The sequence below is a fragment of the Amblyomma mixtum genome, chromosome 6, assembly GCF_055824585.1.
Source record: "Amblyomma mixtum isolate Tamu chromosome 6, ASM5582458v1, whole genome shotgun sequence".
NCBI classification, from domain to species: domain Eukaryota; kingdom Metazoa; phylum Arthropoda; class Arachnida; order Ixodida; family Ixodidae; genus Amblyomma; species Amblyomma mixtum.
The window spans coordinates 150,464,785-150,481,587 of NC_143017.1; the positions used below are offsets into that span (position 1 = coordinate 150,464,785).

At 43.8% G+C, this 16,803-nt stretch overlaps 1 protein-coding gene across 2 annotated transcripts in view; it reads left to right on the top strand.

Annotated features, from left to right (window-relative positions):
* Positions 1–696: 696 nt before the first annotated feature.
* Rbbp5 (retinoblastoma binding protein 5) overlaps positions 697–16,803 on the top strand; it is a 28,251-nt gene continuing 12,144 nt past the window's right edge. For both annotated transcript variants that reach the window (XR_016283648.1, XM_089549610.1), the window contains exons 1-12: positions 697–880; positions 1,146–1,171; positions 2,894–3,066; positions 4,438–4,578; positions 5,727–5,814; positions 7,398–7,469; positions 10,324–10,433; positions 10,549–10,668; positions 12,434–12,587; positions 14,831–14,902; positions 15,046–15,230; positions 16,351–16,447. Coding sequence is in view for 1 of the 2 variants with exons in the window: in XM_089549610.1 (XP_089405736.1) it covers positions 862–880; positions 1,146–1,171; positions 2,894–3,066; positions 4,438–4,578; positions 5,727–5,814; positions 7,398–7,469; positions 10,324–10,433; positions 10,549–10,668; positions 12,434–12,587; positions 14,831–14,902; positions 15,046–15,230; positions 16,351–16,447 (1,257 nt within the window). In the remaining variant the exon portion in view is untranslated. The remainder of the gene's footprint in view (positions 881–1,145; positions 1,172–2,893; positions 3,067–4,437; positions 4,579–5,726; positions 5,815–7,397; positions 7,470–10,323; positions 10,434–10,548; positions 10,669–12,433; positions 12,588–14,830; positions 14,903–15,045; positions 15,231–16,350; positions 16,448–16,803) is intronic.

A 16,803-nucleotide genomic window follows, 5' to 3' on the forward strand; every position in this document is an offset into this window, starting at 1 on the left:
GATTTCGATAAATCCGCACTGAAGTTAGCGTGGCGGCCATTGCTTAACTTTTCAATGTGCGATTGTCCTGGCGGTTACGAAAGATGTGCTGAAACATCAGCCATTGAGTTCGCCCTCGGTTCACTGCAGTTAAAGCCAGTAGCATGAGACTCTGCAGCTGCGTTGTCGTTGTGTTCCCCGATCAAGACGGACGCTAGCCTACGGATGGCAGTCCCGAAAAAATTACAACACTATCGTTCGTTCGTACTTGCCGGTCATTTTGTAATCAGACGGTGATGGTCATGGTGATGGTGGTGATGATCGTTTGCAACTATTTGGGTGGGGCATCGCCACCGACCACTGGCGCGAGACAGAACCAAAAAAGGAAAAAGTTATGCAAGACAAATGGGAAAATGCCACGTGTCCACAGTCGACCAGGAACAAAAGGAACGTCGTCAGCGCGACAGCCACGATGTCTGGCAGAAGCCATGTCACCCTAGCCATGGGAAGAAATAACTGCGACAGGCCAAAGAACTGCAGTTATATGGGTAAATACAGTACTCGGAGCTGATATCGTACTTTCCTTCAACACAGAATTGATGCGTTCGCTCCAGATAGCTGCCAGATAGCCTGCCACAGAATGCGGCCTTAGCAGTAGCGCAGTATCAGTACTCGCGAAAACGAAACTGACTGCGCAAATAACGTTACCGAGCCGAGGCATGTCAAGTCGGCTAAGTGGCGTCGGCGCATGTCTGTCGATAAACAGTGAGTTACAGAAGAGATGACTGGAGTTCTGTATTGAAAACATTCCAGTTTTGCTCCCAAACGTAATCTGATAGTTTGTGATGTAAATGCACGTTATACTGCTGCTGCCAAGGCGAAATGAACCTCGAGTTGTTGGGTAAGTACGGAAGAGGAGTTCCTCGGATGGCTGCTTGCTCTGTCGGTTTGCTGCTTGCATACGAGTTAAATCCTCCTTTAAACCATGCAAGGTTTCCTTCCCTAAGTTACCTTGCAGGCAGAAGCCCGCAGTAAGCATTAGTTAGACTTTACTGTGACTGCTAACTGTGGCGGTGCTAATGGGCATTTGCTTAAGTGGAAAATGAACTACTACAAGTGCGTATGAGTGGAAAGACTTACAGTGCTTTTATTTCCTCGCTTTTCAGAATCCTTCGGCCAAAACTACCCAGAGGTTTGTTGGTCTGCTCACTTTATCAGCACGTCAAACCAACGTTTTTAAAAGCGTTGCGTTAAACACTGCTGCTGTCACACGACCATGTCACCTATCGTTGAGCGCTGTTGTGTTGGTCTGAATGCATGTATGGGAGGCCGGCCAGTTTTGCATGACACGGGTCAACTCACTGTAAGAATCAGTCGGTGGCGAAGAACATGCTGAATAACAGGTGCTACGTTTCTCAAGGTTCGAGCTGACAGGGTACTCTCGGTAACGACCACGGCCACCATTATAAAGCTACTCGTGTGGTACTGGTGTTCATAAAAATAATTGAAGTTTTATGGTGAAGTGTGATTGCTTTTAGAGGAGATGTGAAGCGGATACTGCTGCCTGATCAACTTTCTGTGTAACTGTATTCCCTGTTAGTGACTTGTTAAACCAGCTGCGGATGTGTTCATGTTATATTATACTGGCCAACGCTTTTTCACAGGACATCTTCTGTGGGCAAGGCTACAGAGTAACCTTTCATTTGCAGGCTAGAAAAACTAACCTGTAGTTTCTTAATACAAGTAAATTATTCACAATGTAATGAAGTTTAGCCTTGTACAATGTCTGTGAACAGTTCAAAGCACTTGTGAAGATAGGCAGAAATGGTCAGACGGTCACCTTCGTACCACTCGAAATATGTACTTTTCAGAGGCCTGATAACTGGTTGTGGATGACTGCTTATTGCTGAAAGGACCCCTTAGTATTGAATAAGAGTGCAGTTCATTGACACTTGTGGCAGTGTGAAAAGGCTACATCATACACTGTTACTTAACAAGGAACAAATATACTTTGACCATGCTGAGAAAAAATTCCTAAGCTTCTTTTCTCAATAATCTGTAGCTGATAGATTTATTGCATATGGACCCAATTTTTTCAGACTGAAACAGGTGATTATATTTGGGAATTCTCGGTTTCATTTGTTAATAGCCTATAATACACTCTGATGTTACGTGGTGCTGAGGCAAACAGCTTAGTTCACAAACACGTGCTGCTTCACAAATGTGCCCCTGTCTTGAAGAAGTGGCCACGCAGAATCTAGTCTTTTAAATGACCACTCCTAGCTTAACCTTGGGGAAGCTCAGTCAGCTCACACCATCTAATAGTGGACCACCTAGCAGTGGACTCATAAGCACTGTGCTTATGGGTTAAATTATGGACGCAGCATTTGAAATCGCATTAAGATATGCTTCAAGTTATATAAACCATAAATACTTTATGAACAATATCTACGATATGTACAAAAGTTGACCGCTCAGATACCATGACTGCAGAAGTTTGTGTTACTCTTTTGAGCAGCAAAAGGCAATCAGTTCACTGTTGTAACGCTTGCTGGTGCTCCACGAGTGTTGTTGCACTTTTTATTTGTCAGTTTTGTACTGGCAGCCTTTTCTAATAGTGCAATTTTTCATGAACAGTCTGTGGTTCATCGTAGTAGCAGTCATTTGTGCAATGCATGTATTTGTGTGTTGCTCTATTCTTGTTTGAGATTGCATCTGAGGGTAATCATTGCTTATTTTTGTCAAATAGTAAACAAAAGCACAGATTCAAATATGTGCCTAATTTTTATTAAAAAGGTATGACAGTTGTCTTGTGATTAGGTTATTCTTTGGCAAATATATGTTGTCATAAAATGTCATTAGAAATTTATTTCTGTAGAGCAGCATGTTTTTAACCGTATTTCCTCCTGTGTAGGAATTCGATGGAGCACTGGACTGCATCAGCTTGGCAGTCACATGTGCCTTCAACAAGCGAGGTACTCTCTTGGCTGTCGGGTGCAATGATGGTCGTCTCGTCATTTGGGACTTCCTGACCCGTGGCATTGCCAAAATCATCAGTGCCCATGTCCATCCAGTCTGCTCATTATGGTGAGTGGGAATTCTTCCCTTTGGCAGTGGGCACGAATTGCAACAAGTACTGTAGTCCTTGCATATTTTACCTTGTAGAAGTGCAGATGCATTAGATTGGCCAGTCAACCTTTTTCTTGGTAGCATGGCGTATGCACTCATCTCGCTGTGGGATAGTTGCATTGTGTTTGGCAGTGTAAGGAATCAGCTCCTTCACTGTCGGCTAGTTGCTGTTGCTGTCATTTACCAGTGCCACATTGCGTGTATCGGTGTCATTCGAACAGTTAAAACTTCCAGCGTGGGTTTGAAGCAATTGTAAGTTTTTGCATTGCACTGCTGGTGGCAGCAGATGTAAATGAATGAAGGCAGGTACTGCGTAAGAAACTGAATTTTTATAGAAAAAATTTTTAGCCTATCTCATCATCAAGAGTAGGTGTAAAAGTGAAATGCATTGCAGGATAGGTGCAGTACATTCTAGGGTGGCTCCCTCCTGAAAAAGCTGATTTCCAAAGTGGCGTCCATTCTTCCGCTGGTTTGACAAGTGGGACTGCACTTGTTCATTGTTTAGCCCCAAGCTGGAGCACTCGCAAATACAACGAATTGACAAAAGTTAAATGAAAAGGTTGAAGTATTAGATGCACGTTGCAGCCAACCCATTCTACAAAACGATGACAGTGGTAGCATGAAAGTGAGATACTCTGATATGCGAATCGCTTCCGTGCCAGCTGGCACTGCTGTTTGTGAGCGATGCGGAGAGGAATTCACCGCAGCAAATGCATTCATACATGTTGCCGCCAGTAACCTGATCTTTACTTTCACTTGAGTACCTTCGAAGACCTGTGCATTGCGCTTCTGCTCATGGTGTGCTGGTACCTTGAGCATCCTCCAAGCTTCATACCATTTGATGGAAAGTTTTACAAAGTCTGCTTCAGTTTTGGCCGCCGGGGTGGCTCAGTGGTTATGGTGCTCGGCTGCTGACCCGAAAGACGCGGGTTCAGTCCCGGCCGCGGCGGTTGAATTTCTTTGGACGAGAAATTCGAGGCCCGTGTACTGTGCGATGTCAGTGCACGTTAAAGAACCCCAGGTGGTCGAAATTTCCGGAACCCTCCACTACGGCAACTCTCATAGCCTTAGTCGCTTTGGGACGTTAAACCCCATAAACCAAACCAAACCAGTTTTGGCGTTATATTCGCCTGGATTCCTATTAGGTGTTTGCTTAGGTTTGTGACGAGAGCTAAAACCATTTCATGCTTAATAAAAGTCATTTTTCATTTACCTGATGAAAACCTTCCACAGTCGTTGAAAATTTGCCTGCAGCGACCTTGCAAAGAAGTGGTTTCTCATTTTCTGACAGCAAGGCAGAGTGTCTGATTCAATGTCTTTTATTTTCAGCTTCAGTCGAAGTGGCCACAAGCTCCTGAGTGCATCAACAGACAACAGTGTGTGCATCTGGGATGTCTTGAGTGGTGAATGCGATCAAAAGTACAGGTTCCCATCTCCAATAATAAAAGTGCAGTTTCATCCAAGAAATGAGTAAGTACAGTGTTTTCATTTTTTGCACTGTTCTGCCTGTCGTGGCTCACCCATGTTTTAGATCTAGGTGGAGCCTGGCACCGTACCCTTGCAGTGCTACCCCCGTGTTACAGCAAATTGTTAGTAGCGCTTCTGAAAGGTCTGAAAATGAGGTGTTAATGGTGCTTGCTTAAAGAGTTGCACAAAATAGTCTCAGGAACGAGGACAGTTGCATGTATTTAATATCTGTGATTGTGATGCAAGTTCAACAGGTCTCTTGGCTGAACAGATAGTGCATTGCATGGCAGGAGAACTTCCATTTAGTCTAAAGAATATACTTAAACTTTGCTCATTTTATTCGTGCTAATTACAGCTGCACAGTGGGTATAACTACCACAAAATCAAATTTCTGCCTACCATGGCTGTCAAAGCATAGAAAAGTGTTTTGTATTGCTCTCTGTAAGAAGTTTTAGTGCACTGCATGATCACCTCATCCCTCAGCCACTTTATGTATTCCATTGCATTGATCATTGCCACAAAGTCTACATTGTCATGCAACACTGAATGTGTCTCCCAATCAGTTAACCTCATGCGATTGAATCATCTTCCTACAGAAATTGTTGACATTAACGATCATGGGCAGTTCCTTAAAGCATTAGGTAGCGTTGCGCACTCGGGTGCTAGTTAATATTTGTGTAACTACTGTATTTTCTTCTCCATTTCTGTGTGTATTTTTTTACTACTCCTGTGCAATGCCCGTGGCCCTGAGTAGTATTGTTAATAATTGAATAAATATGATGGCTTGAAAGATGGAAATTGTATCTTAGGACATGTAGTTCTGTTTCTTTCTTACTAATGATTCTCTCGAACAGCCGGCCTGTGTGAGTGCTTAACGTTTGAAATAGTAATGTGTTAATGAACATCGCCACATGATAACCTGCATTCTTTTGAATACGAAGTACAGCAAGTAAACTTACTATGAAATTTCAACAGATTGCCTTTTGAAAAATAGTTGCTATCTTGTTGGGCTGCTGCAGTGTAGCCCTGCTGTGCAGGAACATATATATGAAGTGTTACTTGTTTTATCTTGTTTCCATAGCACAATACAGGGTGATGCTTTTGGCATGAAGTCTTGACAGGTGACGAGATTGTCTGAATTTCTTTTCCAGCAAAGCATTCCTGGTCTGCCCTATCAAGCATGCAGCTGTGCTCGTTAACATGGATGGTGCTCACTCTACTATCCCTCTTGATGATGAGGTAAGTGATTTTTATTGTTTTTAAAGGCCCCTGACCACCCTCTGGTCGCAAACACTCTCTACCTCCCTTGGAGCGAGCCTCCTCTCCTTCCGCTCCCTCCTCGAGATTTTTCTCTCCTGCGCCTCATCGAGTAGGCTCTGCAAGGCAAAATCACCCTTCCTCCTCTGATGTTAGCCAGAGGCGTGGTGTCTCGTGGAGTGCGTCACAAGTCTACATCATGGCCCCACCTTAAATAGAATTCTTTTCTTGGTTTTTGCTTGCTACCCGGTCAATCTGAGGGGGGGGGGGGGGGGAGGAAGGAAGGAGAGAGAGAGAGAGAGAGAGCGGCGGGTCTCCCAAAGCCCTCTCTATTTTTCTCTTTGGGTCTCCTCGCGGTGTTTCATCGCGTTTTCTTTTTCTCCCCAGTTGCTTGGGTCGTGGACATAGTCGTCCGGCGCGAAGTGTCTTCCGGAAACCACCATATTTTTTACTGTTGTGTCAGAAAGGCCGATGCGTTTGAGCCAGACACGACTCAACTCATAATCTCCTGGAAATCTGTGCCGGATCGTGGTTTGACTCCAGTCGCTGCGTGCGCACCCACCGACAAAACAGCGTCGTTGCATTTTCTCCGCACACTAAACGATCGAGAGGCGTGATCGGCTCGGCCACATAAAATTGTTAGCGAGCGCATCTTTTCATACATCTGTTTGTCATCCCCAGTTAGCGAGCCACCTTTTCATTTTTTTTTTAGGCCTCCCCATCATTTCACTACCGGAGGGGCAGAAGTCGGTTTTGTTCGAAACACGCGGCGAAGCGCAGAACTGGCAACCGCCCGTTTGCTTTTCTCCATGTGTGTTTGTGTTCTGTGTGTTTGTGCCTTTTCTCCGCTCCTAAGCTCATGTCGTTCATCGGAGTCAAGGCGTAGGCAAGATGCACGCAGGATAAGCGGTGTGTGTGTGGAGCGGTCAAGTGGGCGAGCGAGGGAAAGGCTCTACTGCACAAGTAATTAAAACTTTCTTTTGGGGAGCTTGCATGGAAGGAAAAAAACAGAAGGGAGCGCGCACGCAGAGCATCTCGTGACGTGATCACGGCGGGGGGGGGTCGAACCGGCTCACTCAGTTTTACTATTTTTTACTTTTTATGGCTAGGGTTTCAAGGCTGTCGCCGTATGCTCCCTCCGCAGTTTTTTTTTTTTTGTTGTTCCTTCATGCGGGTTTGTAGGCATGTGCCAAAACGGAAGGCGCTGCGGAAAGCGTTGTGCAGACGAAGCGACGATAAGGCTACGCCCAACCTTCTCCCGTCAGTCAGAACGATGCATCAATGGAATGCCTTTAGAGAAAGTAACTCCCATGACGTCAACGGGGTTCAGAGTAGTGGGGCGGGGACATTTTTGTTGAAGGAAAGAACGAGCGAGCTTTGATTTGAATTTTCGCAGCTTTTCGGGGCGCGCATGGCTCTAGTATTTTGCTGAGGTTATCTTCGATGTCTCATCTATGCAGTGGGCTTGTTTTTCAAAAATGTCCGGACCCTGGTCAGTGGCCCTTTAAAAAAAACCGAAGCCAAGTTCCTGATGGTGTGTCTTACTTCTTTCTTTTAATTTTCAGTCAGATTTGAACATTGTTGCTTCATTTGACCGAAGAGGAGGCCACATCTACACAGGGAATGCAAAAGGAAAGGTAAAAGAGTAGATTTACTGTTTCTTCACTGGCCTTATACTGGCTGCAAAAACAGTTGCTTTGTGTATGAAATTAGAGACACTTCCTTATGGGGCACCATTGGGCATCAAGTTCGTATTAAGTCTTTTATGGTGATTAGGTTTTCAGTATATATAACCACACTGCAGTAAACTCGGATATAGTAAAAACTTGGGTATAGTTAAGCGAAACTGCGGTCCCATTTCACCTCCCATAAGCTGTATATTTTTTTCGGTTATAGTAAAGATTTAAAAAAAAAAGGCTATAGTAAAGAACATCTGGCTGTGGCTATGTGCCTCCCGCCGAATGATGACAATGCGGCCCGCACGAGGCCAACATTCGGAGGTAAATGCGTACCAAAGACTAAAAAATTGTGTTTTTTTTTTTTTTTTTTGAGATAGCTTCACCATTAAGCTCATAAGCTGTGAGGAGAAGCCAACTTCTTAAAGCCCTTGGGGCCTATCAGTTCAGTTTATTTTCCTTAAAGGTGCACTGAAGAGGATTCTGAACATGTCTTTTTGCCGCGGGAACTCGATCCACACGTTCCTAGCATTCTTAGAAACAGTGACTTATTGCCCTGTGTGGCCGATTTCCCTAATTAAAACGAATTAACGTCCGGCTCCCGCCTTTTTTTTTTAATTCTGCCTCGTAAGGTGGGCGGAGTCGACCAACGCGTGGAGCGCCTTTCACCCAGTCCCGTGGAGGCTTTGCTTTCGCTTTATTTTGTTTTTTAGGTTTCCATAAATAAATAGTTTCAATCGAAGCTAATATAGCCGCAAAATAAGCCTGAAGAAATAAAAATACGCGCAGACTATTTGCTACTACGGACTACTACGTATTGCTCCGCCGATGGCAGAGCGGCAAGCTGCCACGGGACTGGGTGAAAGGTGCTCCACGCGTCGGTCGACTCCGCCCACCGTTCGAGGCAGAATTAAAAAAAAAAAGGCGGGAGCCGGACGTTAATTCGATTTAATTGGGGAAATCGGCCACACAGGGCAGTAAATCGCAGTTTCTAAGAAAGCTCGGAACGTGTAGATCGAGTTCCCGCGGCAAAAAGACAAGTTCAGATTCCTCTTCAGTGCACCTTTAAAGGCCCCTTTTCGGGGGTATTACATAAGGGGTGGGGCTATGGGTATAACATGAGGTTCAGCATAACATCAGCTGTGTTATGCCTTGGTAGAATCTTGTTGGACAGGTGATGGCTGCGACTTGGTGGGGAAGGCCGTTTCAGTCAGTTGTGAGGCAAAGCGCGTGCTGCTCACACGAAAAAAAAAGTAAAGCCAGCTATGAATGCAGAAAGGAGGAGGCGCGAGTCACTGAGAAAAGAAGGATAGTAAAAATGCAGTGAAGAGTAGGAAAAGGAAGAAAAGGGCGAACATTCGCAGCACGGCAGCATGAAGCAAAGGGAGCGGCAGCAAGAAATGGGGGCATGGTGGCACTTCATCAGCGATACCGCCGCACCACGGCTGTGTTGCATGTTTTAACTATTGCCTCCTGAACGACCCTGAGGTTGTGGAAAATGATGCTGTGTTCACGCAAAACTTCTGTTTTCTCATGAAATTAAACTCGTAGCCGCATTGTATATGTGCAAATGTGGTACTTCCTCAGGACATTAACAAAATGTAACACTTTCATGTTTACTAACTTTGTTATTAATGTTTTGTTTGCCATTTTACCCACCCTGCTTGGACCTGTATAAGGTTTGCAGTATTGAATAAGGAAAGAAAGAAAATAAAAATGTGATAACATCTAACATGAAATGTGATAACTCAAAATAAATAATTATCACATAAAGGGACAATGAGAGCAGGATGGAAGGCATTTGTGAGTGTTTTTTTTATATACCGATCGTGAAGGGGATCGTGAAATAATTCGATGTATCAATAATTCGACACATAAAACATGGCAACAGATATCTTTATTCTGTAACCCATAAACGTGAATATGGTACACCCATGCTAGCGGCACGCTTCCTGCAGCGACATGCTGCTTGCGGCATGCTGCCAGCATGCCGCTCGCTGGGTGCTGCTTGGCTTAGCTCACTTTGCATTGAAGTTGTAGCGGACGATTCTTTGGGAGGAACCTCCAATCTTATCAGGCCTAATTCTTTTACTAGTACGCTATGAGTGCAGCAGTATCTCAAATTTAGCGTAGAGTTGATCTCTGCATCGCCTTCAGCTGCGAAGCTGGCCATGGGAGAGCTTGCTCAAGCTTTCGGTCGGCTAGGCTGGCTTCACCGCATGACAATCGGTACATTGAACGCTGGCTTTTCTGCTCGACAGCAGTGTCGTGTTGTAAATAAGTGTGCCAGGCTGAAGGCCACCCTCAAGCACACCCCACGTTCACCTCGTCACACAGTTTCACAGCGCTAGTGTTGCCAGCAGGTGTCCACAGCCGCACAGCCGACCCGACTCCATGCGCGGAAATTGATTGCGGGAGTGCCATTAGGAGAAGCACCATTTGCAGGGGTGTGGCGCACAGTTCAATGTTTTGATAGTTCCACTGAACGGGAGTTCTATAAACGTGAACAACACTGCTTACTTTTGCGTGAGATTTTCAAGGAGATATTCAGACAGTTCTGATATAAGCAATGATTGGATATATCTGGGATCGCCTGTATTTGCAAAATGCCGTAGTCTACACCATAGCCATGTGCCTCAGTGCCATTATTGCCCGCTGCAACAGGCTACTTAAACATCCTCGTTGTTTTGGCATACTCAGTTGTAGCAGTATTTCTTTGCAATAGTATCCAGCCTAAAGATACTTTGTTGTTATAAAACATCATTCCCTGTTTAGAGGTAAGATGGATTTTGAGCATTAGAGCTTTCTATTTCAGATACTGGTTGTATCAGTCCCGGACCTTGCTATGAAGGCATCATTTCGAGTCACCACTGGAACATCAAACACTACAGCAATCAAGTCAATTGAATTCGCTAGGCGGGGCGAGTATGTTGCAGCTTTTTTGCTTTCTTTTCCTTGGAAGTTGTTCACTGCTGTTTTGTTTTTCTTGTTAGTCCCTGCATAGGGAACGTGTAGTAATAGGTGGTCTGATTCTGTGCAGCTGTTTCTTGGTGAATACGGCCGATCGGATAATTCGAGTCTACAGTGCAAGCGAAGTGATGTCCTTTGGTCGGGATGGGGAACCTGACCCATTGCAGAAATTACAGGACTTGGTGAACAAGTGAGTGCAGTCCTGCTGAAAATATTTGTCGAAGAATTTTTTCTGAAGCCTTTGAGGCTTTGTGTACTGTGGTTTGCCAGGCTTTTTCTCTCTGGCTGAATGGTGTTTTTTTTTGTAGCTTTTTGTTGGTTTGAAATGCTCGTACTATGTGCTACTGTCAGTGCCTAGCACCCCCTTGAAAGCAACACTTTCGTCTTGCTTTATTTTCCCGTATTTAAATGACTTTCGTGGCTATAGAGACATGAAAAACTGGAAACAAAATAATATTTTGGTAAATTCAAGACCACGTCTGTGAGGCTAAAATTCTGAGGCTCATGAAAGACTGCAGCAAGCTATGGAGTGGAAAATGGGGGGTGGTGGGTAGCCTTAGTAGACTGAGAAAGAGAGCAAGGTGGTTTAGAGAACGAGCAGAGTTGACAGTATCACAGCAGAAGTTATGAAGGAAAAATGAACTTGGGTGAGACATATAATGGAGCAAAGAGATAACTGATAGTTGGTTAGAGTAACAGAGTTGATTACGAGGGAAGGCAAATGTAACTGGGGGCAGCTGAAAGTCGCACGGAGGGATGAGATCCTACTTTTTTGGGAGGGTTGGTTGGTTGTGGCTTGCGTGAGATGGGATACTTTGAGAGCTTTAAAAGAGGCCTTTCTTCATTAGTGGATGTAATCTAGCTGCTTCTGCTGCTTCTGATAAAGATGAACTCAAGAGCTGTACTAAAGTCGGCTCTCAGTAGCTTGAATTGGGAAGGGATTGAAAATTTGGTTGAATTACGCGGAGCTCAAATAATAAAGGAGACCCTGATGTTCACAAGGTCATAGTATTGGTTCATGTAAGCTGGAAGTTCAGATCGGGCCATTTTGAATTAACAAGAGTCTACTGAGTTCAGGCTTGGGTCACTAAGACACCATAGCAAAAGGATTTCGAGTGCACTCCTTGAGTGTACTTTTTGAGTGCACACTTGTTACTCCTTGAAACTAAAAGTAGAGACCAGTACTCGTATCTTTTTTTTCATGTCCTGTAGCATAGCATGTTTTGACTAACAGTTTTGTTTGTACTGTTAGCATTTGCAACATTTTCATTTCTTTTTGATCAAGGACAATTAAGTCCATGACAGCTTGTCTTGTGCCCTTGGTGTTTGCATTCTCACCTTACGCATAGACATAATGAATATTTAAAAGCATGCATCGTTAGTCTGTTAAGCAGAGTGTACGCTGTGTGCTCAGTGGTTTTTGAAGGCTTATTCAGCATCATTTCTTTTTCTGTTTCTCATTCTGTGTAGAAAGCACCGAAGCATAGCCGCTTTTCCTCTGATGAATCCCTTCTTTAATGGGGCTTTCCTTGGTGGTTTGGAACATTTTTTTTCTACTCTCTGGCGTATCTTCAGCTATTTCATCAATGGGTATCTTTAACCGCAATGAAATCTCGTTAATTTGCAATAAACTTGCTTAATTTTAACTCTTCTAGTGCACATTTGAACTGCCGTTCCAGTCTCGGCAATGTTAGCTGTGTTAAACCTGCTCTCTCAAGTCAGGTTCCACATAGTTCGGACAAGTTTTTGGGCACCTTCAAATTTTAATTAGGTAATTAAAAATAAACCACCAACAATAGCATTGCAGCATCATTCTCACAAGAAGTATAACTTATTCTTTTTAAGCCTTTGGTTCAGGTTACCAGAAACACTGTTTATACCTGCCACTATTGTTTGTCAGTTGTACATCTTCTTTGGAAAATTAAAAGCATGAGATTTTTGCACTTGCATTTCAGAACGATGTGGAAGAAGTGCTGCTTCTCAGGCGATGGGGAGTACATTTGTGCTGGTTCTGCGAGACAGCATGCGCTGTACATCTGGGAAAAGAGCATTGGGAACCTGGTCAAGATCCTGCATGGTACAAAAGGGGAACTGCTGCTCGACGTTGTGGTCAGTGCGCTTTTGTGAAATATGTGCAGTGGTTGAGTTGCTTATTCTCGCTGCCTGTTGAAATACAGTGTCTAGTTATGCATAGGGGTCAAGAGTTTTCTGCTCGTGTCTTCACAGCTTCCCTAGCCTGATCACGAACGCTATGGTCGCATGCTGTACTGCTGATGAAGCTGTCTATTTCTTAAGAGGGAAGTAGCTGGTATTGCTCTTAGTGTGAAGGAGAGGGTGAATAACCAAACGAGAAATTTGTCTGTTAGTATGTGGCAAATAACTTAATGTTTCTCTGGGTTGGATTGTGTTTGGATAAAACAAAATCACAGTTTTTGTCATAAGCTGCATCACAGTGTCCTTGTATGTGTGCTTTCAAGTGCCCACCCTTCTTATTTTGTTGAGAGCACGTTAAGCTAGCCATTCCAAGTGCCACGTCTTCAGTGGATGTGTGCATAACTTAGCCAAATTATATTTCTAAATATGTTTTTTTCACACGAAAGTGCTTTGCTTTTGGTGTAAAACATTTTATTAATGTTTCTATGCATAAGTCTCGATCGACCCAGGGATCCGATTTCCTAGACCATGAAAGTCTGGAACTCTGGTTGAATTTGTTGTGTCAACCAGTGTGAGGCTGGGAGGAGGGAAATGTCGGCAGGTTTATTAGCAGCAGTGCCAGGGTTTGATGCGCTGTCTTGAGCCAGCTGGAACAGACTTGCGCTAGGCTCCAGCACGACCAACCAGGATGCTTCTTGGTGTCGTCTTCATCGGCGGCCACTGCCACCTGTGCTGCCCGAGACCGGTGGTGCTGCTACAAATTAATTAAAAGCTAAAGTAGGGGGCAACTGAATGGAAGGCGTTCAGTAACAATCTTGTTAAAAAATGCAGCTTGTGCAAATCATGGCTTGTCTCTCGTTTTGCCTTTGATTGGATTCATGCCAATCAGCTGCTTGCGAAGCAAGTGCGTTTAACTGATGTCTTGCACCAAACCATGAAGTAAGCACTCTGAGAAAGCAGCACTGGCATTCACAGAAGCAAGAGAAAATTTTTAAGACATGCGTTGCTAGCTCTTTTGTCATTAACACATTGCCCAGTAAGGCAGATGTGTTGCTGTGAAGTAGGTCTTTTTTGGCCAGACAAAAAACTTGGGCATGTACTGAACAAAATAACTTTTTGCTGACTACTTGAGATGGAAAGCGAGGTTGAAAATGCTACCTTTTGTCTATTGCATTGGGAAAAAGGATTCAGTTTTGACAACTGTTTTCAACGTTCTCGAAGTGCGTAATAGTTAGCATGCACGGCGTTATTCTTCACACCTCCTGTGTGCACAGTTTTTTTTTTCCTCCACATTTCCTCACCTGCTGGGATTGCAGACTTATCGTTAAAATTGGCTCATCACTGTTGAAGTGTGATCTGGAAAATATGTGCCTTTTGGCCTTCCTGCCGAGGGCAAGTCAGCTTTCAAAATTAAGAATGCTGTTTTATGTTGCATACGAGTTATGCTGTTGGATGCATTTGGAGCAGTTTGCACAGCAATTGTAGAAATTCGAATAAGAGCAATTTCTAAGCAATTGGAGCGAGTCCTGTTTTGGCAGGGAGTTCCTTTTTGGTTTGCAAGGTGTGCATCCTGCTGATATCTTTTTTTTTTTTTTATTGTTGTTGTTAAAGGGCATTTGCAGGGCTCTGAATTTGCTGCAGTTATTCTGCCTAAGTTAACAGGCAGAACAAAGCAGCTTCAAACATGCATTTAGTTTAAAACACCTCTGTGTCGCACGACAGTTTCACAAATTAATTCCTCGGGATGCTTTAAGCATCATCACTGAAACAAACCAATTTTTCTTGATATACAAAAAGCGTCTTTGCCTTGCATATGTAACAAGGAACACTACCGACATAAATAACAGAGTTGTGCTTATCAGGAGGTTTTCATTGCTGTGTGTTTGTACACTGCTGGAGGAAAGGACCATTCAGTGTATCTACATTTATGACTGCGTTTAACTTTGCGATTGGTGGCCAGTAATCTATGAATCTTTATTGTATTTCGTTCACCTTGCAAACCTTTTGATGATAATGCTTCGTGTTCCCTCCAGTCTGGGTGTACCTTAATTAAAGATCACTGTTGTGCTTATCTCTCGGGAATGTTTTTAGTAAATTGAATGCCCTTTGAGGAGAAAGTAAATCTCATAAACACAAAGAGGTTAAGGCTTTTTGCTTGTGTATATAATTATTATGGTTTTTCCTTTTCTTTTTTTCAGTGGCATCCTGTGCGCCCAATTATAGCATCGATATCTAGTGGAGTCGTGTCTATTTGGGCTCAGCCACAAGTGGTCAGTGCCTCTTTCCTCTTCAGTCGAGTTACTGAAACTATTTTTAAAAATGAGTGATAATTTCTGCTCTTGCTCAGATTCTGAACAGAGGCAGCTGTCTTGCCACTTTCATGTTTTTTCTTTTTTTTTTTTTCAACAAACAGGAGAACTGGAGTGCGTTTGCTCCTGACTTCAAGGAACTGGATGAGAATGTGGAGTACGAGGAACGCGAGAGTGAGTTTGACCTTGAGGATGAAGATGCAAGTCCCCCACAACACACGGAGAAGGAGGAAGAAGATGCGGAAGTTGACGTTGAAACAGTTGAACCGATAGTTGCATTTTGCAGCAGGTGAGAACTTAAAAAAAAAAAAGGAATGTGACGCAGTTGTTTAAAGGTGCACTGAAGAGGAATCTGAACTTGTCTTTTTGCCGCGGGAACTCAATCTACACGTTCCTAGCATTCTTAGAAACTGCGACTTATTGCCCTGTGTGGCCGATTTCCCTAATTAAATCGAATTAACGTCCGGCTCCCGCCCTTTTTTTTTTTAATTCTGCCTCGTACGGTGGGCGGAGTCGACCAACGCGTGGAGCGCCTTTCACCCAGTCCCGTGGCGGCTTGCCGCTCTGCCATCGGCGGAGTAATATGTAGTAGTCCGTAGGAGCAAATAGTCCACGCGTATTTTTATTTCTGCGGGCTTATTTTGCGGCTATATTATCTGCGAATGAAACTATTTATTCATGGAAAGCTAAAAAACAAAATAAAGTGAAAGCAAAGCCTCCATGGAGCTGGCTGAAAGGAACTTCACGCGTTGGTCGACTCCGCCCATCGTACGAGGCAGAATTAAAAAAAAAAATGGCGGGAGCCGGACGTTAATTCGATTTAATTAGGGAAATCGGCCATACAGGGCAATAAGCTGTAGTTTCTAAGAATGCTAGGAACGTGTAGATCGAGTTCCTGCGGCAAAAAGACAAGTTCAGAATCCTCTTCAGTGCACCTTTAACTTACTGCGTTTTTTTTTTTCATACCTGCAAGTTGAACTTGCATCCTGATTGAAAACTTGAGCTGGCAGAACGGTCTTAGATTCATGGTCAAATGTCACTGATTTGAAACTATGCAATGAGCAAAGCCTTCCTATATTTAAAAAGTGCAAATTGGATCGGTCATAATTCTAGAGATGTAAAGATAGAATATGCCTTTACAGCTTTTGTTGCCGTGAATGTTGGCTATGTTAGCTCTGCAAATTGAAAATAACCAGTCACAGAAGACAAGGGACAAGAGAAGGAGTGTTCACGCCACAACGACTGGACTATAAGCTGAAATTTATTAGAAAATACATAGTCCCAGCAAGGCCAGCAGAGGTTATTTTCACTTTACAATGTACCAACTGGCCCGCATTTCAACCCTTCTGTGTTAGCTCTGCTTTTTCAGAGTACCAGTAGGTAAGTTTTTGTCTGTTGCCGTTTTCCAGTGATGAAGAAGGTGAAGACCCACGTGCACTGTTGTATCTTCCCATATCACCAGAAATAGATGAGCCTGAAGAAGGTTGGGGGCAGCCACCAGAACCGGTGAGACTTGATGTGTTTTGTTTGGTGTGTTATTATTTAATTTAAGGGTTCTGGCTACTCAGCCCCTACATATAGTGTCAGAATCAGAATGCTTGTCTGTGTATCAGATGTGGCGCAGTACATCCTGTTCTTCATGTAGTAATACCTTGTCCATTTTGAAATCCGGATAATTCGGACTGCTGGTCCTGGTGAATACAGTTAAATCTCGTTAATTCGAACCTCATAAATTCTTAAAACCAGATTGAACTGCCAGAGTGGTGCTGGCCATTGCCCATGCAAGTCTACGGCATCACACGCTTGATAATTCGGATGCTACTGGTCCCACACCAGTTAATTCAAATGGGCTACCGAAGGGA